General features: G+C 41.7%; 1 protein-coding gene across 1 annotated transcript in view; it reads right to left on the bottom strand.

Moving 5' to 3' along the window:
- LOC137524806 (aldehyde oxidase-like) overlaps positions 1–23,457 on the bottom strand; it is a 339,511-nt gene that overhangs the window by 44,683 nt on the left and 271,371 nt on the right. The window contains exons 27-29 of the mRNA XM_068245128.1: positions 9,838–10,029; positions 5,809–6,036; positions 3,622–3,717 (exon numbers count right to left, since the gene is read on the bottom strand). Of these exons, the coding sequence (XP_068101229.1) occupies positions 3,622–3,717; positions 5,809–6,036; positions 9,838–10,029 (516 nt within the window). The remainder of the gene's footprint in view (positions 1–3,621; positions 3,718–5,808; positions 6,037–9,837; positions 10,030–23,457) is intronic.

The raw sequence follows: 23,457 nt of genomic DNA, 5'->3' as shown, positions 1-23,457 counted from the left end.
CCCCACTAACATACCATACCCTTCTCATATGGAGCAAAGCTCGTTACCTCATCAAGCTACAAACACCATGCCCTCCACTCCTCTCTATTCTACATAACCCTGACTTTCCTAGTGGAACTAATTCACAGGCTTTTTCCTGGTGGTCATCGCACCACATCCAGACTTTACAAGACTTCTTGATTGGGGGAAGAATACCCACCAGCGGGCAGCTGATCTCCAAATACAATTTCCCATCCTCAGAACATTTCAGGCTCTACCAGATATTACATTACCTGCGTACTTTATCAACCAATACGCTAGATAACCCCTTTACACACTTTGAAGTCACATGTAGATCTGACTCCTTTCAAAAAGGTGTAATTTCCCTACTTTACTCACTTCAAAACCAACCTAACCGGGAGGTAAAACCTTCTTACATCCTAAGATGGGAATCTGACTTGGAGTTTGAACTGAGTAACGAGGAATGGGAGGAATCTTTTACGACCCTAGCTAAGGGTAGCCTCCATAGCACTCATATAGAGGTCTCGCTAAGGGTCCTCCATAGGACATACTTTACCCCCCTTCGCCTCCACCAAATTGACTCTAGCAACTCGAGGGCTTGCTTCAGAGGCTGTACCGCTGATGGCTCTATGTCACATATATTCTGGACGTGCCCTAAAGTTAATAGAATCTGGTCTAAAACTAACTCCCTCCTTACAAGGGTGTTTGGCAGACCTATCACTAAGGACTCCCGAACTCTCTTACTAGGGCACAAACCCCCACATATGACCCAACCGGAACATAGACTTACGCAACATATTGCAAATGCTATAAAGGTCCATATTGCTGCATCCTGGAGGACCCCCCTCTTATCTTTTCAGACCATCATGAAAAACATCGAATCAACTATGATCTCTGAACGGATCAATGCCAGAATAGACGATAAACTAGATAACTTTGAAAACACCTGGCAACCATGGTTAACCTTTAGGGGCATAAACACCTAGATTCTTCCCAAATAACTAACCATATTTCGCTACTCACGGGACTCCTCACCCCTACAATCTGAACGACCCATTGTTACTGCTGTCAGTCAACCATAAATCAGTATGAGACCAAATTGTTACTCAACCCTAACTGTTTTACATTATCTATACATAGCTTAGGAATAAACCCAAACACAAGAACCCTGGAATCAGTACCGTATGCTAATGTAACCATATATTATAGTGTTAATTACTCCATATCTTGCTATGGAGTTTATTTCAGCTGTTGATATGTTATCTGTTTTATTTGTTTCTGGTTTAAGCTTATCCACTAGGACCTGTGTGTCCTATAAGGTGTTATGATTATGCAAATGATACCTGTTTTAACATGCGCTAAATAAAGAGATTTTTGACACCTAAAAACTCCCTAGCAGAGTGTGTAGCAGCTGTCCCATAACTAATTAGTGTAGGCAGACAACTGAGTCAAATGGTATAAGGACCTAGCTTGGAGGAGGGTGGGTCCTCCAGCAGTGATGTGTATTTCACTCAATCATGTCTGCCTCCAGGTATTAGAGCCTTTGAAACATGTTTTCCATCATTTTTGTAGGTGTCAGAATCTTTTCTTTTTTTACAAAATTCGCCTCCCCATTGAAGTGTATTGCGGTTCGCGAACTTTTTCGCGAACCGAACCTTTCGCGGAGGTTCGCGACATCTATTTGTGAGTATATCTAAGATTTTTTGCTTTAACCTCTTGAGCACTGCAGTGCTAAACCCCACTAGTGACAAGGCCATTTTTTAGTAAAATGTGCCACTGCAGCTTTAAGGCTAAGCTTAAAAAAAAAAAAAGTTGTCTTTTTAAATATATTCCCTCCCTCCCCACAGCCAGCCAATTATGGCGATCGACTGTCATAGGCTTCTGCCTATGAGTGCCGATCGCTCTCGTCCCAAGTACAGCGCTGCTGCCGATCGCAGCGCTGTACATGTAAATAGACGGCGATCTCGCCGTCTAACAGTCTCCCGAGCGGCAATAGCCCCCCAATAGCAACCTGCACGCGATCTCCTGCATTAGCTGGCCCCAGGACTTTACGCCAATCGGCGTTAGGCGGTCCTGGGGCTGCCGCCGCGGCCACGCCCGCCGGCGTGACGCGGTCGGCAAGAGGTTAAACCACAACCAACTTAACAATATTACACCATATTGGGCTCTCAATTTCTCTGTGTTCCTCCAAGCATCCAATAAAATTGATTCATGTTTGTGAAAGTAATGTGACAAAATGTGGAAAACTTCAATACTATACTTTTGCAAGCAACTGTATATATATATATATATATATATATATATATATATACATATATATATATATATATATATATATATATATATACACACACACACACACAGTATATATAAATATATATACACACACACACATTTATATGTACAGACAAGGCAGAACAGCAGACAGCGGCAAAGCAAATCAGTCAGAGCAAGCAGGGAACAAAAGTCTGGAGGATAGATCAGCACAGAACACAGTAACAGGGCTGTCAAGCTGAACTGAGGTTCTGGCAAGGTTCTGAGATGTGTTGAATCCTTAAAGGAGAACTGTAGTGAGAGGTATACAGGGAGGGTGCCATATTGCTTTTCTTTTAAGCAATACCAGTTGCCTGGTTATCCTGCTGATCCTCTGCCATATTTTTAGCCCTAGACCCTGAACAAGCATGCAGCAGATCAGGTGTTTCTGACATTTTTGTCAGATCTGACAAGATTAGCTGCATGCTTGTTTCTGGTATGATTCACTCTACTGCAGGCAGTAGCTTAGAAGGGCTGCCGTCAACTAGTATTACTTAAAAGGAAATCAATATGGCAGCTTCCATATACCTCTCACTACAGTTCTCCTTTAATTGCAAATAGCAACAGGTGATGTCATGATGAGTGAGTGTCCAGAATGTGTTGCATGATGGTCACCTGCTGATGAACACTCAAGGTACTGCTGTCCAGAGCCACCAGCAGGTAAACTGAGAAACTGCAGGTAACAATGTCAGTGAAGTGCTGCAAAATGCCACGTGCTGGTGAAGACTTTCTGACATAAGTGAAACTTTCTTTATGTGTAGCAATAGCTGCACACTAATTTAGTTTGTTGTCTTGTTTCGTTTTTGAATAGAAACCATGGTCCTGAATGTATCACATTCCTCTCAAACTGCCTTGTGAATACAACAATAAAAATAGCTACACATAAAACTCAAGTAACAAAATAGTTGGGGTTAAAAAAAAGCTTTTCGATTAATTAAAAATGAAAACGGTACAGCAAAATATACTCACCCGAACATAGTAAGTGAAAAAAATATAAACATCACAAGTAAACAAATACAGAGGACATCAATCTATAAAAACATAGACAAGCTCACAGTATTAGAGGTAAACCGATAATCGCTTGAATCTTTGGAGATTTATCAGTGCCTACCCCCACCCCTGCGCAACCCCCCCCCCCCCCCATGGGCACACACACACGCTCCCCCCTGTCATTACACAGGCAATTGTAGTACGTGTATACAGTGCCATGTCTTTGCTGTGCATATTACAACTGCCTTTTACATATATAGATATCACCCTGAATATTTTATGACCTCTAATAATAATCAATGCTGCAGCAAGACCTACCTGCATCATCTTAGTGTGGACTCCTTGACCCATCTCTACACCACCATGACTGACCAAGACAGACCCATCAAGATAGATATGGACAAGAGCTGCTGCCTTGAATGAAGAAAGAGATGGGGTATTTTATTTTTGCCATTCTTTTATATTCATTGTCACACTTCTTGTACATTTCAGAAAACTCTGAGAAACCAGGCCTACTTATTTGCAATTACAACATATTTAAAAACTCTGTCTCAAGCAGAGGAAGCAGGTGTTTTCGTAAAGGACAACTATCAATAACCAAGGTTTTATCATACAAACACCACTTAACACAAGTGAATAAGTCCACCGCTTATGAGTTCCATATCTGACAGTTAAAGGGAGCCAAAACTGAGAGGGATATGGATGTTTCCTTTTGATAAATACCAGTTGCCTGGCAGTCCTGTTCCCTTTGGCTGAAGTAGGGCTGAGTCACACACCTGAAACAAGCATGCAGCTAATTCAGTCAGAGCATCTGATCTGCTTGCTTGTTCAGGGGCTGTGGCTGAAAGTATTGGAAACACAGGATCAGCAGGAGAGTCATGCAACTGGTATGTTAAAAGGAAAAATCCATATCCTTCTCAGTTTAGGTTTTCTTTAATTAATACAAGGGTGAATGATGACTTGCTTGCCCCACATGCTGAAACCCCTCACTATAACTCAGGCTAGTAAAGAGTATGCATTTTTTGTCTAATTCCCATGATGAGTATAACTGGCTGGATTTTATTTTAGTTTACCAGTATGTCTTGTCATACAATAATTTCACCTTTATACATGCTATCCAGGCCTCTGTTGAGTTCTCAAGGAGCACATACAAAATCCTGAACATCCAGGAATAGATTAATGAAGAATAGGTTTCAAAAGTCACCCTTTCTTTGTCATGGTTATGACATTTTAAGTGATTTGCATTAAAGTTCCAAAAGCACGTACAGCCAAAGCAAAAAATATTGGTGCCCTTCCATCTATGTCAGAAAATACACCGCTTCTCCAAGAAAATGATTGCAATTACAATTGCTATTGTATGATGTTATTAAACACAATATAGTTCTAAAATGTATAACTGCCTTTCTTGATAAATATGCAGAATGTTTCTTTCATATATATGTTTCATGGATTGGCACATATCAATATGTTATATTATTTATATTTATTATTATTTAGCATTTCTGGAAACTACCAGAGTGTGTAGGAAGGTAAATCAAATTCAAAGGGTATCCTGCACTCCCTTGGCATTCCCCTTTTTGTAAGCTGATGGTGATGGTGTGCACAAGCCCAAGTAGGGGTGATTATCTGCATCCCAACACAGTCCATAGACTATTGTAGCTAGGCTAGTACTTCCTTATTAAGTGCTCAACTTTTATTCAAGAAGACATCAGAAGCCTGTTCGAAACCTTTCAGTCTCTTCTTTGGAGCATACAGGTCTGTCAAATTTATCTGTAAAAAAGCCCCACTAATATACAAAATAACCTCTAAGTACACTGTTATGCATTAGTGACAAATGCTACCCAGCCACAATAGGGAGTTGTGCATAATAATATGCACACCCACAATACGGACAAGAGTCACCTGGTCATAAAGTACCACCGCCATTACATATAAAAAAACAGCCATAAGAAAGGAAATACCCTAAAGTGTGCCTAACACTAGAGAGAAATCCCAGGAAAGTTGGATACCAAGGGCATGCAGGATACCCAATAAATTAGACTAGCTACCGTTATGGGCTGTAAACTTCTTTACAAAATTAGATTTTGGGCTCCGCATTTTCTGGACATAATAATGCCCAAAATGCTGCAAGCTCCACGACCGGATTGGCAAATCACAATCGCTCCTATAGCATCACAGCCATAGGTTTACAATGCCAATGGCAAAGCACTTTTTGGATCACCCGCAAATCACGTGCTTGAAATAAATGTATTTCATACAGTTGGGTGCCCCATTTTTATCACAGATTTATTTTTCTCTTATTTTTTGTGTTCTGACAATACATGACAATACCAAATCATTTGCAATTGCAACAATTGTCTTGAAGAAGTGGTGCATTTTCTGACATGAATGCAAGGGTGCCAATATTTTTGACCGTGGCTGTATACTGTATATGATGTAATTATTACACAAGCTGATTACCAACTGCTAACACTCATAAAAGTTACATTATAAAGTTAACTCCACCTGGGCAAAAAATGTCACCGTAGATCCAATGAAAAATTTCATGGGAATGATTGCCAGTCCCTTCTTCTTCCAGAAATTCTGCTTATTGAATTCATCAATGGCCAGTCGTCTTTTGTGGTAGGAGGACTTTTCCATGCATTCATTCCAGCACATTGTCAGGGTTCTGGCATCTACTTCTTGTTTATAGTGTGTTTTGCTAATCCCCTTGTGCAAATTTAGCTCCCTAACCTAAAAAAAAAAGGTTTTTCAAAACAATGTGTTACTATAAATAGATCAAATAGTCAAAACAATGGGTTAACAAAGAAAATATAAAGGAGTTCCAACAGGATACATGGCAACTAGTACAGGACAACAACAATTATAGTAACAGTGAGTTAATTAGCACTAGCCTAGTCTCTCCTCTAATGTAGCCCTGTTGGAGAGGGAGTGGTCATTGGGGAACTATAGCCGCTATGGTCGATGGGGAAGGATGCAGGGACTTAATATTGTTTTACACAAAGGATGAGAGCCCAACAATCATCATGTGACTGTTCCTAAAAAAACAACGTATTAGGAGCCATTTTTTATCTTTCTCAACTACTATTGTTTGTGAGGCAAAAGGACAGATTTGAAGAATATCAGAAAGCCTGGAGCTGGGTTTAAAAAAAAAAAGACAGACAGATATGGCAAAGTCTAATAAATCTTAGGGTATTTTACCAAGGATTTTGTTATTACAAGATTTCGTTTTCAAAGTATACAATTAGTGTTGCGCCGAAATTTGCGTAATTTCGTGTTTCCGTAAGTACAGACGCAAATTTTGCCACTACATTGCGAATTCGTAATTTTGTAATTGCCATACAAACAGTAATTTTAACACTTATTTTAATTACGGAAATTTTGTTTTTAATAGTAATTAGGCAAATTTAAGTAATTAGTAATTACTAAACTCAGGAAAGTTACTCATTGACTTGGGGGACAAAACAGAATTTCGGCAATAGCAGGTGTAGTGCCTCAGGCCGAAATTCTGTTTTGTCCCCACGTTTATAGCCTGATAAAGCGGGCTTGGCCTGCGAAACACGTTACACTGCACTTTTTGAGGTACTATATGATAAATGTCATTGCTACTATTCAGACAGTCTTTCGTGTCTGCCTTTATAGAGGTAAGTCCACCACTTCCTCCAAGCAAATTTTAAAGGTTTTATCCATTTTTATCCTGCTGGCGCCTCTGTTCTCCTACTGCTATACCGTGTCCCCTCCTGGTGGAGGGGTGATCTACCCCTTTTTCTGATCCACAGAGAGCGACTTTTTATCCCTGAGTGAGGACAGGTCTAATCTCCTCACCTGCCTATACAGTGGTTGCCTATGTGGTAACCCACGCTTGTGAGTATACTCTTCTCACTGATTGTTCTTACTTTATTTTTGCATAACATACTACACTATATTGGGCTCTCGGTTTCTCTAAATTTTAACTCATTGATTGCAATTACTGATAATGCAAAGGCCCCTGCACGTGTCGCTTTAAATGTATCAGGAGGCTCTACCTGAAGTCACTTCTAAGACGTGCTCTTTGCCAAGGTGTACTTAGCGGTCATCCATGCTGAGACACTTTATTTTGGGCATTGCAATATCTGATAATGCAAAGGTCTGTGGACGTGCTTTCGCTTTCAATGTATAAGGAGGCTCTACCTGCAGCCAATTCTAAGACAGGTGCTCTTTGTAAAGGTGCACTTAGCTGTCATGCATGCTGAGACACTTGGTTTTAGGCCCTGCAATATCTGATAATGCAAAGGTCCCTGTACGGACGAATTTCTGCGTAAAACACAAAATTACGATTCATTTCCATTACGAAAATGATCGTAATTATGAAAAACTATTGTAATTAAGAAGTTTTGCATAAACGCGATTTCAAGAAGTTACAAATGTTTTTGTGTTTCTTTGGATGGTAAAATATTGAAGAAAAAAGGGGAAAAGGGAATGGGATTATAAGATGAATATTGTTGATTTTTGTGTATATGGATGCATTCTCTTTTCTTCAATAAATTATATTTAAAATTTTCGATTACGGCCTTAATCGAAATTTTGCGAATTACATGAAATTTCATGTAATCATAATTCGGTCATTACGCTCATCACTAAATACAATTTATCCAATACATGCATTTGCTTAACCACTTAACGACCGCCTAACGCCAATAGGCGGCAGCTGGTCGTAAGTGGATTTACATGGAAACGTTCCATGTCAGTTCACGGAGGATGTCTACGTGAAAAGCCTGCGAGTCTCCGATCGCGGCTCCCAGGCTAAATGTAAACACGCGGGGAAGAAATCCCCAGTGTTTACAGCGTAAAGGAGGTCGGCGGGGATCGCCGGCATTTGATAGGCTGAAGCCTAACAGAGGCGGTACAAGACGGATCGCTGTCCTGTACCGCCCATGGGAAGGAAAGGGAGGGCGGAATAGCGCTGCAGAGGGGGGCTTTGAGGAGCCCCCCCAAGGCACAAGGCAGCGGCGGCAATCAGACCCCCCCAGCAGGACATCCCCTAGTGGGGAAAAAAGGGGGGGGAAGTCTGATCGCCCTGCCTATTACACGATCTGTGCTGTGGGCTGAAGAGCCCACGCAGCACAGATCTGACAAATGTCAGCTGGTCCTCAAGTGGTACTTCCGAGGCCAAATGTAAAAAAAAAAGTAAAAAAAAGTTAGATACCTGCATCGCTTTTGAAGACACAGAGGACGCCGTCCGCGCCCTCTGTGCCGTCCCGCCGGGTCCTCGCCGCTCAATAGCCCCCCGAACGGCTCCCGACCACACGGCCCAGTATCTAACTTTTTTAAACTTTTTTTTTTTTAGATTTGGCTTCGGAAGTCCTTTAAAGGGGTTCTGTAGTGGTCTATAAAATCAAAGAATGTCATTAACCTGGGGCTTCTAATTGCCCCTGCAGATATCCTGTCCTGAGCAAGCGCAGTACAAAGTTTTCTCGTACTTAGTATGTTCCGTTTACCACCACTGGATGCCTTATTATGTTCTAGTCCATTACCACCTTGCTAGACAGTCCTAGCTCCCAAATACAAACACCAGGGGGCGTGTATCCATGCACAATGCCCAACAATAATCTATAGGAGCCAGGGCCAGATTTACCATAAGGCACTGTAGGCATGTGCCTACAGGCGCCTGATGATTGAAAGGCAACTTTCTTCCCTCCCTAAGTGCCTCCCTCCCTCCTTGCCTATGCAGAGTCCTGAGTGGTGTGTAAATGAGAGTTTACTCACCTGAGTCTCAGCATTCCACTAACCAGATCTCCCTTCAGTCAGAGGCACCTCCAGCTTCCTGATGCTTGGGGGAACCTCTAGCTACCTAATATTGAGGGCATTTCTGGCTGCCTAATACTAAGGCACACGTGTAGCTACCTATGACAGGCAAGGGAACTAATGCTGGGTACACACAATGCGTTTTTTCGGTCGATTTCGGCTCAATTCTCTTATATTTCTCATCAATTTCAATTCACTTCTATGAGAAATCAAGCGGTAAAATGATCAAAAGTAATATCGGACATGACGAAAATTATCAATCGAATGCATCTATCGAATGAAAAAATGTAACGTGTGTACCTAGCATACGGGAGAAGTGACAGCTAGGCCAGCAAGTGCACTTGCAGTGTGGTTTGCTGGGGGTTTGTAAGTTCGTAGAGGGCGAAGTCTAGGGGGCCAGGACATCTGTGCCTATAGGCTCCTGTGATGTAAATCCGGGCCTGACAGGAGCTACTAGAACTGGCTGTGCTTAAAGTGAGGTGAAGAAGTCCAGACTCTGAGATGGTCCCACTGAATGGAGAGGAGACCATAAAGCTCACTACACTACATAAATCGACTTGGTCATGATCGCACACCATGCCATTCTTTTGAAGCAATGTATAAAGTGTATTGGTGAGCAGTGGGCAGTGCAGGGCAGTAGCCCTGTTTTGTTTTTGTTTTTGTATTATTTTCTTTGTTTATCACAATAATATGATTTCCTGTCTTTAGATTGGTTCTGTATAACACAGATAAACCAGTCATTGCACTCACTTTCTCAGGTGAGAGTCCAGCTTTAATAGCAATTTCACTCATCCACGTTTCAGTTACAAAGGCAGCCTGTGGATACCCAAACCCTCGGAAGGCAACACATGCTGGTAAGTTAGTCTTGCAGGCAGTTCCTTTACATCTTACATTGGGCAGTTTATAGCCGTTGCACATTTTTAGTAGACCAACCTCCACAACCTGTAAAACATCAGTCACGGTTATAAAATAATTAAAAATATTACCATACTAAATAGAAATCTCTCTCTCTCTCTCTCTCTCTCTCTCTCTCTCTCTCTCTCTCTCTATATATATATATATATATATATATATATACACACAGTATATATCTATAGCTATCTATCAAAAAATGTGAGATAAAGAAAAAAAGGGGTGTTCTGATCGAATACAAATTCAACTTATTAATGAAAATACAACATTTTTATTCATTATTATTATTTATTTATTGTATTTATAAAGCGCCAACATATTACACAGCGCTGGACATTAATTTAGGTTACAGCAATATTTAGGGGTGACAAACAGCAATATGACAATACAGGAATACAAGAAAACCAGATCACACAGCACAGTATGAGTACAAGGTCATGCTTAGTCAGTAACTGGATGGGAACATGGAGATTAGGCAAGTTAGGTTCACTCAAATGCATAGCATGGGTGCACAGTAATGGAGGTGCATGATCAGGTAGGACACAAAAGGAGGAGGACCCTGCCCAAAGGCTTACAATCTAGAGGGAGAGGTAGGGACACGAGAGGTTGGGGACCAGAGTTCAGCTGTGGGTTTAGAGCAATTGTGAGGGGTGGTAGGCCAGAGTGCAAAGGTGAGTTTTGAGAGCCTTCTTGAAGGTTTTGAAGGAGGGGGCTGCCCTAATGGGTGTAGGTAGGGAGTTCCACAGTGTTGGAGCGGCTCTTGAGAAGTCTTGGAGGCATGCATGGGACTGGGTGATGCGGGGGACGGTCAGGCGAAGTTCATTGGAGGAGAAGAGTGAGCGGCTTGGTGTGTATCTCTGAGTAAGATCAGAAATGTAGGTTGGACAGGTTTTGTGGACGGATTAAATAGAAAGTATTTAAAATCACATGATAGGTCTATATATACACAGACCTATCTTATATTTCAAGCATGCTTGAAATATAAGACATCCCCCGAAGATAAGACCTAGTGGCAGACCCCCCTCCATGCTCACCCGCTCGCTCAGCCGCCCACTTTAACTAATCTGCTCCTGCTCCTGGACCCCCCCTTAAAGTCTGGATCTCCCTTCAGTTTATTCCGGCATAGCGGTGTGCACATCAGCGGAGATTTGCGGCAAAAGCAGCTACAGTAATGTATCCAGTAACTGAGCCGCTTTATACAGGAAGTGACCTCTGTTTCCTTCCTGTTGGCGCTGTTACTGGATACATTACCGCAGCTGCTTTCGCCGCAAGTCTCTGCTGATGTGCGCACCGTTATGCTGGCATAAATTGCAGGGGGATCAGGACTTTAAGGTGGAGGCCAGGAGCAGATTAAGTAAGGTGGCTGGCTGAGCGAGCGGGCGAGCATGGGGGGGGGGAGGGTCTATGTGACTTTATACACTGCCTATACAGTGGGGGTCTGACTATTTACACTGGCTATACAGGGGGGTCTGTCTATATACACTGGCTATAGGGGGGGGGGGGGGGTCTGACTGTATACACTGGCTATACGGGGGCGGGGGGAAGGGTCTGACTATATACACTGGCTATACAGGGTGGTCTGACTATATACTCTGGCTATATGATGGGGGGTCTGACTATATACACTGCCTATACAGTGGTGGTCTGACTATATACACTGGCTATATAGGGGGGTCTGACTGTATACACTGGCTATACGGGGGAAGGGTCTGACTATATACACTGGCTATACAGGGGGTCTGACTATATACTCTGGCTATATGGGGGGTCTGACTATATACACTGGCTATATAAGGGGGGTCTGACTATATACACCAGCTATATACAGGGGGATCTGACTATATACACTAAAGAGGGATCTGGCTACCCCCACAAAATATAAGACCTCCCTGAAAATAAGCCCTAGCACATATCTTAAGGAAAAATTAATATAAGACAGTCTTATTTTCGGGGAAACACAGTATATATATATATATATATATATATATATATATATATATATATATATATATATACCAATCCACAATCGTCTCCGCACCAATGGACTTTGCAAGATGTGCTGAAATCGTCTTTGGAGTAACAAGACACTGTTGAATAGATTCTTCAGATTCGCACCATCTAAAATTCTTTATTAAGTAATGCTTTTTAAAAGGTAACATCATAAAACATGTGGGTATCTGTAAGGATGATGACGCACAGGCGTTTCGGGCTGCCTCAGTCCTTTCTCAAATCATGACAGACCCACAATATAAATCAAACCACACAAGCTACTTATAAAGGTCCAAGGAGGACCACATAGAGAACTGATCCTTTGCATGTATGCAAATACATAACATAACATGTTATCAATCACAATACATTTCTTGATCCCAATCTTATATAAGATAACAATCCACTCCTGCAGAAGTGACACTAATCTATAAAAGAGTAAAATATATAAGGGCACTCACTCGTAGAGCCATCCCGGTAAAGACCAGGAGAAAGACTCAAAAATCCTGGATCATTGTGTCCAATGGCAATCCAGCCTGCAGCGTCCGCCGCAGGACTGCATACATATTACCCAATCAGGAGGCACACAACCCTTCTCCGCTATTCCCATGGCCAATTGCGTGTGATCTAATGTCAGCTATGCGGAAACAGCCAATCCCATAATCGCCGACAACGTCCGCATAAAGGCAGGCACGTGACCGGAGCTTTCCGTATCACGTGACCTCATCAACACAGCGTGAACACAGACTCCGCCGTCATACGGAGGTCCTTAAGCTCAAAATCGGCAAACTCCGTAAAGAGGCGGTGGGGCACGTAGCAGGGCTCCTCCCCCACATGTGCCTCCACTCACCAATCAAAGCCTACATCGTCCGCAGAGACTGACGTTGCTAGGAGACCAGTGATGCAGGAACTGCACTGCCCGGAACGTTCCCAGCCATGCAATCCCTCAACCATATTCATAAGTCACACCCCATATGTAAATTAGCCATGTGTCCATACGGACAAAAGGCTGCGCCTCCAGTCTAAATCCCTAGGGGCACCAGGATGGACGAACGTCCACATTAGTGAATAAATGACGACAAATTATACCATCCAAGTGTCCCCAGTAGTATCACCCCTGCAGGAATAAGACACCTAAAACACTGTCACAATTTAAATCAAGTTAGTAAGATCATAGTCTCTATTAAGACCTTTAGGAACTAAAGTATCTAGTTTATTAATCCAGTAATTCTCTCTCAATGCCAACATTTTCTCCCTACTACCCCCTCTCCGTGGATATGGAATCCCCTCAATAACCTGAACCCTTAGTTGTGTCACAGTATGACCATACGTGGCAAAATGCGCCGAGACTGATAAGTCCATATTCCTATTACGGATATTGGACTTATGTGACGCAATGCGATCTTTGATCGCCTGCGTTGTTTTACCCACATATCCCAGCCCGCAGGGACACTTAAGCAAGTAAATAACAAACTTGGAGTCACAATCAAAGCGACCTCCAATCTTAAATTTGGTCCCCCGGCTGGGATGGGTAAAGGTGTCTCCTTTCACTAAATAACTGCATAAATGACATTTCAAGCACGGGAAAGTCCCCTTGTTCTTACACTCAATTTCTCTCTCTGAACCCAAATCATTTTTAACCAATCTATCCCATAAGGAAGGGGCTCTTTTGAAGGACAACAACGGCCAATCGTGAAACTCCTTGACTGTAGGGAGACCCTGTTTTAAAATGGGCCAATGTTTATTGATAATACGTCCCACATGTTCCGATAATACATTATATGTGGTCACACACGGAATTCTTTCCGCGTTATCTAACCTAATCCCTCTCCTCCTTGTAGCAACCTGATTCATGGGTTTAAATCTGAAATCATCTTGTAGGCATACCTGGGGATAATCTCTTGCCAAAAACTTGTACCTCATTTCTTCCAACCTTAGTTCTCTTGTGGAGGGGTCATCCACAATTCTCTGAATTCTTTTAAATTGCCCCTTAGGAATGTTGTATTTCACATGGGGGGGATGGAAACTTGAAAAGTGTAGAACAGAATTTGTATCTTTCTCCTTCACATATAAATCAGTAGTCAAGGACCCCCCTCTTTTAGTGACCCATGTATCTAAAAAATTGACCCTCTGCTGGTCAGCATGGACAGTGAGTTTAATAGTAGAACAATTACCATGCAGTTCAGATACAAACGCATCCAGGCTCGAACGTGGCCCCTCCCAAATCAAAAAAATATCGTCAATATAACGTTTCCAAATAATCGCATGTTTACCAAATAAACAATTGGAGTAAACAAAAGCCTCCTCATATAAACCCATAAAGAGGTTGGCATATGAGGGGGCCACGTTCGAGCCCATAGCGGTGCCCCTGCGCTGCACGTAAAAAGTTGACTCAAACAAAAAATAGTTATTCCTCAATATGAGTTCTAACAATTTGAGTAAAAAACGTTTCTGCTTGGTACTATAATCCGTACAAAGCATCAAGAAAAAATCTACCGCCTCTAAGCCCCCATCATGGGGTATGGCTGTATATAAGCTACTCACGTCCATGGTGACCAGCAGAGAGTCGTCCCCAACGTTCGTAATCCCCGAAATAGCCTCCAAGAAGTCCTGTGTGTCCTTCAGGTATGAATCCAAGTTGACCACCATGGGCCTTAAGACCCTATCGAGAAAAATTGAAATATTAGAAAAGATGGAATCAATCCCTGATACTATAGGGCGCCCTGGAGGTTCTTCTAAACATTTGTGTATTTTGGGGAGTGTGTATAGGATTGGAATCCTAGGGAACTCCCTATACAAGAATTTTTTAAGATCCCTATCAATAATATTGTTTGCCTCAGCCTCATCCAATATTGTATTAATCTGTTGTTTAATAAGGGGAGTGGGGTCATAGGGGACTTTCTCATACACCTCCACATCATCAAGTTGTTTCAAAATCTCATTCCTATATTGCGTCCTATCCATAATGACCACTGCTCCACCCTTATCTGCTGCTCTTATAATAATCGATTTATTGTGAGACAAAGATTGTATGGCTTTACGTTCCTGTAAGGGAAGATTGTTAGTTATATTCTTGATTTTTTTACTTTCAAAATTAGATCTCAGTGTTTTGATATCTGAGGACACTTTCTCTATATATGTATTAATAACCCCATGTGTGGTCGGGGTGAAATTACTCCTATTCCTTAGACCACAATCTTTCAATCGCATCTGGTCAGAGTCAGTGTCCTGTCTGTATTTCCAGTTATCAAAAACACCATGACTGAAAAATTGTTTTAATTTCAAAGATCTAAAAAATCGGGTCAATTCTAGGTCCAGTGAGAAAAAATCGGGAAAATATGTGGGACAGAAAGACAATCCTCGATTCAAGACTCGATGTTCAGCCTCTGATAATGTATAAGCTGAAATGTTCACAACCAGGTTCACCGGGACTATCTTCCCCTTCTCAACTGCATTTTGTGCTCCTCTTTCTGTTTCCCTTTGCCTTTGCCTTTTGTATCTCTTTCCTCCCCTCCGCTTGTGCTGTCTGACAGACCGGACTGGTCGTCCGTTGTCGGTAAAAAATCAGAAGACGGTTGATCCCCACCCTCTTTTGGTATCTGGGGTTTCGGATGCTTCTTTGGATTTTTCGGTTTGCCAAACCTAGGCTGTCTTGGTGGACCCTCACCTGGTCCCCTCTGCCATCTATACACGTAACCCACAGTGTAATCTTGTGAGTCTCTGTGGAATTTATTCCGTTTCACTTCTTCCAACGAAGCCTCATGTTCCTTGACAGAAACTATCATTTGCTGCCTCATTGCATCAAACTCCTCTTTTTCCATCATCTCTGCTAAGGTGATTGTCAGTGCAGAGATCTTTTTATCCAAGAGAGGTAACTCCTTCATGATTTCCTCTACTGTGCACAGTATAGCATCAAAGGCTGCGCGGTTCCAGATGAATTCCCATCGTCCGCAGTAATCGGCATTTTTAGGAAACAAGATCGGTGCAACTTGTGCTCTAATATTTCTAGGGATTTTCCCTTCTTTGTAGTATTCCACAAGAGTTTTCGCATGCAGTTCCAACTCCACATATTTTTTCTTTAAACTTTCTAGTTCCCGTTTCGTCACCTTCAGGTCAGGTTTCTTAAGGAAGCCTCCACTACTGGGGACTGATGCAACAATGCTGGCAGCTTGCTCATTCGAGTAGGCAAAAGATTTACTAGATGCTCGTGTTCCCAAATCTTCCATCGTGCAGTTGACGGTACTCCCGTCACAATACCAATCCACAATCGTCTCCGCACCAATGGACTTTGCAAGATGTGCTGAAATCGTCTTTGGAGTAACAAGACACTGTTGAATAGATTCTTCAGATTCGCACCATCTAAAATTCTTTATTAAGTAATGCTTATTTAAAAGGTAACATCATAAAACATGTGGGTATCTGTAAGGATGATGACGCACAGGCGTTTCGGGCTGCCTCAGTCCTTTCTCAAATCATGACAGACCCACAATATAAATCAAACCACACAAGCTACTTATAAAGGTCCAAGGAGGACCACATAGAGAACTGATCCTTTGCATGTATGCAAATACATAACATAACATGTTATCAATCACAATACATTTCTTGATCCCAATCTTATATAAGATAACAATCCACTGTTTGGGAACACGAGCATCTAGTAAATCTTTTGCCTACTCGAATGAGCAAGCTGCCAGCATTGTTGCATCAGTCCCCAGTAGTGGAGGCTTCCTTAAGAAACCTGACCTGAAGGTGACGAAACGGGAACTAGAAAGTTTAAAGAAAAAATATGTGGAGTTGGAACTGCATGCGAAAACTCTTGTGGAATACTACAAAGAAGGGAAAATCCCTAGAAATATTAGAGCACAAGTTGCACCGATCTTGTTTCCTAAAAATGCCGATTACTGCGGACGATGGGAATTCATCTGGAACCGCGCAGCCTTTGATGCTATACTGTGCACAGTAGAGGAAATCATGAAGGAGTTACCTCTCTTGGATAAAAAGATCTCTGCACTGACAATCACCTTAGCAGAGATGATGGAAAAAGAGGAGTTTGATGCAATGAGGCAGCAAATGATAGTTTCTGTCAAGGAACATGAGGCTTCGTTGGAAGAAGTGAAACGGAATAAATTCCACAGAGACTCACAAGATTACACTGTGGGTTACGTGTATAGATGGCAGAGGGGACCAGGTGAGGGTCCACCAAGACAGCCTAGGTTTGGCAAACCGAAAAATCCAAAGAAGCATCCGAAACCCCAGATACCAAAAGAGGGTGGGGATCAACCGTCTTCTGATTTTTTACCGACAACGGACGACCAGTCCGGTCTGTCAGACAGCACAAGCGGAGGGGAGGAAAGAGATACAAAAGGCAAAGGCAAAGGGAAACAGAAAGAGGAGCACAAAATGCAGTTGAGAAGGGGAAGATAGTCCCGGTGAACCTGGTTGTGAACATTTCAGCTTATACATTATCAGAGGCTGAACATCGAGTCTTGAATCGAGGATTGTCTTTCTGTCCCACATATTTTCCCGATTTTTTCTCACTGGACCTGGAATTGACCCGATTTTTTAGATCTTTGAAATTAAAACAATTTTTCAGTCATGGTGTTTTTGATAACTGGAAATACAGACAGGACACTGACTCTGACCAGATGCGATTGAAAGATTGTGGTCTAAGGAATAGGAGTAATTTCACCCCGACCACACATGGGGTTATTAATACATATATAGAGAAAGTGTCCTCAGATATCAAAACACTGAGATCTAATTTTGAAAGTAAAAAAATCAAGAATATAACTAACAATCTTCCCTTACAGGAACGTAAAGCCATACAATCTTTGTCTCACAATAAATCGATTATTATAAGAGCAGCAGATAAGGGTGGAGCAGTGGTCATTATGGATAGGACGCAATATAGGAATGAGATTTTGAAACAACTTGATGATGTGGAGGTGTATGAGAAAGTCCCCTATGACCCCACTCCCCTTATTAAACAACAGATTAATACAATATTGGATGAGGCTGAGGCAAACAATATTATTGATAGGGATCTTAAAAAATTCTTGTATAGGGAGTTCCCTAGGATTCCAATCCTATACACACTCCCCAAAATACACAAATGTTTAGAAGAACCTCCAGGGCGCCCTATAGTATCAGGGATTGATTCCATCTTTTCTAATATTTCAATTTTTCTCGATAGGGTCTTAAGGCCCATGGTGGTCAACTTGGATTCATACCTGAAGGACACACAGGACTTCTTGGAGGCCATTTCGGGGATTACGAACGTTGGGGACGACTCTCTGCTGGTCACCATGGACGTGAGTAGCTTATATACAGCCATACCCCATGATGGGGGCTTAGAGGCGGTAGATTTTTTCTTGATGCTTTGTACGGATTATAGTACCAAGCAGAAACGTTTTTTACTCAAATTGTTAGAACTCATATTGAGGAATAACTATTTTTTGTTTGAGTCAACTTTTTACGTGCAGCGCAGGGGCACCGCTATGGGCTCGAACGTGGCCCCCTCATATGCCAACCTCTTTATGGGTTTATATGAGGAGGCTTTTGTTTACTCCAATTGTTTATTTGGTAAACATGCGATTATTTGGAAACGTTATATTGACGATATTTTTTTGATTTGGGAGGGGCCACGTTCGAGCCTGGATGCGTTTGTATCTGAACTGCATGGTAATTGTTCTACTATTAAACTCACTGTCCATGCTGACCAGCAGAGGGTCAATTTTTTAGATACATGGGTCACTAAAAGAGGGGGGTCCTTGACTACTGATTTATATGTGAAGGAGACAGATAAAAATTCTGTTCTACACTTTTCAAGTTTCCATCCCCCCCATGTGAAATACAACATTCCTAAGGGGCAATTTAAAAGAATTCAAAGAATTGTGGATGACCCCTCCACAAGAGAACTAAGGTTGGAAGAAATGAGGTACAAGTTTTTGGCAAGAGATTATCCCCAGGTATGCCTACAAGATGATTTCAGATTTAAACCCATGAATCAGGTTGCTACAAGGAGGAGAGGGATTAGGTTAGATAACGCGGAAAGAATTCCGTGTGTGACCACATATAATGTATTATCGGAACATGTGGGACGTATTATCAATAAACATTGGCCCATTTTAAAACAGGGTCTCCCTACAGTCAAGGAGTTTCACGATTGGCCGTTGTTGTCCTTCAAAAGAGCCCCTTCCTTACGGGATAGATTGGTTAAAAATGATTTGGGTTCAGAGAGAGAAATTGAGTGTAAGAACAAGGGGACTTTCCCGTGCTTAAAATGTCATTTATGCAGTTATTTAGTGAAAGGAGACACCTTTACCCATCCCAGCCGGGGGACCAAATTTAAGATTGGAGGTCGCTTTGATTGTGACTCCAAGTTTGTTATTTACTTGCTTAAGTGTCCCTGCGGGCTGGGATATGTGGGTAAAACAACGCAGGCGATCAAAGATCGCATTGCGTCACATAAGTCCAATATCCGTAATAGGAATATGGACTTATCAGTCTCGGCGCATTTTGCCACGTATGGTCATACTGTGACACAACTAAGGGTTCAGGTTATTGAGGGGATTCCATATCCACGGAGAGGGGGTAGTAGGGAGAAAATGTTGGCATTGAGAGAGAATTACTGGATTAATAAACTAGATACTTTAGTTCCTAAAGGTCTTAATAGAGACTATGATCTTACTAACTTGATTTAAATTGTGACAGTGTTTTAGGTGTCTTATTCCTGCAGGGGTGATACTACTGGGGACACTTGGATGGTATAATTTGTCGTCATTTATTCACTAATGTGGACGTTCGTCCATCCTGGTGCCCCTAGGGATTTAGACTGGAGGCGCAGCCTTTTGTCCGTATGGACACATGGCTAATTTACATATGGGGTGTGACTTATGAATATGGTTGAGGGATTGCATGGCTGGGAACGTTCCGGGCAGTGCAGTTCCTGCATCACTGGTCTCCTAGCAACGTCAGTCTCTGCGGACGATGTAGGCTTTGATTGGTGAGTGGAGGCACATGTGGGGGAGGAGCCCTGCTACGTGCCCCACCGCCTCTTTACGGAGTTTGCCGATTTTGAGCTTAAGGACCTCCGTATGACGGCGGAGTCGGTGTTCACGCTGTGTTGATGAGGTCACGTGATACGGAAAGCTCCGGTCACGTGCCTGCCTTTATGCGGACGTTGTCGGCGATTATGGGATTGGCTGTTTCCGCATAGCTGACATTAGATCACACGCAATTGGCCATGGGAATAGCGGAGAAGGGTTGTGTGCCTCCTGATTGGGTAATATGTATGCAGTCCTGCGGCGGACGCTGCAGGCTGGATTGCCATTGGACACAATGATCCAGGATTTTTGAGTCTTTCTCCTGGTCTTTACCGGGATGGCTCTACGAGTGAGTGCCCTTATATATTTTACTCTTTTATAGATTAGTGTCACTTCTGCAGGAGTGGATTGTTATCTTATATAAGATTGGGATCAAGAAATGTATTGTGATTGATAACATGTTATGTTATGTATTTGCATACATGCAAAGGATCAGTTCTCTATGTGGTCCTCCTTGGACCTTTATAAGTAGCTTGTGTGGTTTGATTTATATTGTGGGTCTGTCATGATTTGAGAAAGGACTGAGGCAGCCCGAAACGCCTGTGCGTCATCATCCTTACAGATACCCACATGTTTTATGATGTTACCTTTTAAATAAGCATTACTTAATAAAGAATTTTAGATGGTGCGAATCTGAAGAATCTATATATATATATATATACAGTATATATCGATAGATAGATAGATAGATAGATAGTTTTCCCTAAAACTGGACTACAAAGAATAGAAAACTAAAGGTTCCCATACACTCACCGATTTGTCCATTCAATTCCCTGCAGATTCGAATCAATCTGTTCCCCAAAATGTCAGATCGGTTGATTTTTGCTCAACGAAACTGATCTTGTTGTTAATACTTTGTTTACATTTTTAATATGTTATACAGGTCTAAGTATACTTATATAAGATTCCTGGTACAAAATGCTTGCTGGTTACCAGGACCACTTGAAATACTTAAAGTAATACTATCGATGAACATTTTTTTTTTTTATGGAATGGGAATAGCTTGTGAAGTGTTCCTAACTACTGATGTTTACCTTTCACTACTTATGTCTTTGTTTATTGTTATCAAATTCTTTTCACACTTCACTGATGGCCAGGATGACTGAACAGTGAATCATTAGGGGAGGGGGAAATCCATCTCCCTAGATTTGTTAACCCTGTGTGTACTATATACCTTTAGCAGATGCCAGGTCTCACTAGCAGATGCCTGTGTCTCTGAATGAACTGCCTGCACTGAGAGCAGATGAATTGTATCTTGTTACAGTGCTGCCCATAATTATTCATACCACTGGCAAATTTTGACTTAAAGTTACTTTTATTCAACCAGCAAGTCATTTTTTGACAGGAAATGACATAGGTGTCTCCCAAAAGATAATAAGACGATGTACAAGAGACATTATTGTGGAAAAAAAAATATCTCAGCTTTTTACATTTGAGCAAAAAGTGTGCAGTCCAAAATTATTCATAACCTTCACAAACTGTCAGTCTGTGGGAAAATCCAAAGTTTTATACCATTCCAAATAGTCCAAGCTATTCTAAAGCATCCTAATTACCCTGATTAATTGGGAACAACTGTTTTAATCAACTCAACAGGTGAAAAACAGCAGCTCTCTGCAGTTGGTTTGTGGCCAGTCATGGCTAAGAAAAAGGAGCTCAGTGAGGACCTGCGGCTGCGCATTGTGGCTGCTCACAAGTCAGGAAAGGGCTACAAGGCCATTTCTAAATGTTTTCACGTTCCAGTGGCTACAGAGCAAAGTATGTTCCAGCAATGTTCCACTCTGTGGTAAATCTCAGAGGACGTGTTAGGAAGCCAAAAGTGACACCTGTGCTGGCCAGGAGGATAGGGAGAGAGGTGAAAAAGAATCCAAGGATCACCACCAAGGCCATCCTGATGAATCTGAGCTCTGCTGGTGGCAAAATCTCAAGGCAACAGACACTGCACACTCCTGGGTTCCACGAATGCAGACCAAGGAGGATGCCACTTCTCCAGATAAGGCACAGAAAAGCTTGCTTGGCCTTTGCAAACACTCATCTAGACCAAGAAAAAGACTTCTGGTCTTCTGTGTTATGGTCAGATGAAACAAAAATTGAATTATTTGGTCTAATGATGTTTCCTTAATTTGGCATAAAAAGGAGAAGCTTTCAAACCAAAGAACACCACTGTCAAACATGGTGGTGGGAACCTAATGCTTTGTATGTGTTTTTCAGTCAATGGACCAGGGAACCTAATCCTAGTAAATGTCACCATTAAAAAAGAGCAATACATGAAGATTCACAATGACATCATCAGTCAGTCTGCAGAGAAACTTGGCCTTGGGCAACAGTGGACATTTCAGCATGACAATGATTCAAAGTACACAGCAAAAGTGGTGAAGAAATGGTTAGCAGACAACAACATTAACGTTTTGGAGTGGCCCAGCCAGAGTCCTAACTTGAATCCAATTGAAAATATGTGTAGGGAGCTAAAGATCAGGGTGATGGCAAGAAGACCCTCCAACCTGAAAGATTTGGAGATCATTGCCAAATATGAATGGGCAAAATTACCTGTGGAGACATGCAAAAAAGCTAGTCTGCAATTATAGGAAGTGTTTGATTGCTGTAATCGACAATAAAGGCTTTTCTATTGATTATTGAGAGGGGTATGAATAATTGTGTACTGGACACTTTTTGCTCAAATGAAAATAAAAGCTGAGAATTTTTCCCCACAATAATGTCTCTTGTACATCGTTTTATTATATTTTGGGAGACACATATGTCATTTCCCATCAAAAAATTACTTGCTTTTTATTTTGCTTTCAAAGAAAAATACTCTGTAGTCTCATCTGCAAAGAATACAGACTACCCAGCAAGCTCATGGTGAACCAGAACTCATTGGAGTGTGTAAGGGGCTACAATGGACCAAAAAGCCCTCTTACTAAAATGTTATAGAAAACAAAAAATTGCTTTCGGTAATATTAAAAAGCTGACACATCATTGCATTCCAACGGATCTGGATGTCTGTTTAGCCCACAGGGACAGCAATGGGTAATTTGCATATTTTAGCAGTGATGCACTGGGAGAAATCTCTGAGCCAACTCCAATATTTATAATGAAAGTAGGAAAATGTTTACACAGCTATTTAGATATTATTTGTACATTGTCATTTTAGAACACTTAATTATTGATTGTGTCTCTTTAATTCTGGTATTGCTCCCCTGCATGGGATGCATTGTTTTGCACCTATAAGATACCTATATACCTATAAGATATGTTTGTAAAGAGATTTGTTTATAAATTGTTCAATAAATATTTTGAAGCCAAAAGAATCGATCAGACTGGATGGAAATTTAAGCTGATCAGGGGCACGATCACAGCATTGGTA

Source organism: Hyperolius riggenbachi, chromosome 7 (assembly GCF_040937935.1).
Source record: "Hyperolius riggenbachi isolate aHypRig1 chromosome 7, aHypRig1.pri, whole genome shotgun sequence".
Classification (NCBI taxonomy): domain Eukaryota; kingdom Metazoa; phylum Chordata; class Amphibia; order Anura; family Hyperoliidae; genus Hyperolius; species Hyperolius riggenbachi.
The sequence above is the reverse complement of the archived record's forward strand: the minus strand, read 5'-3'. Positions and strand labels throughout refer to the sequence as shown.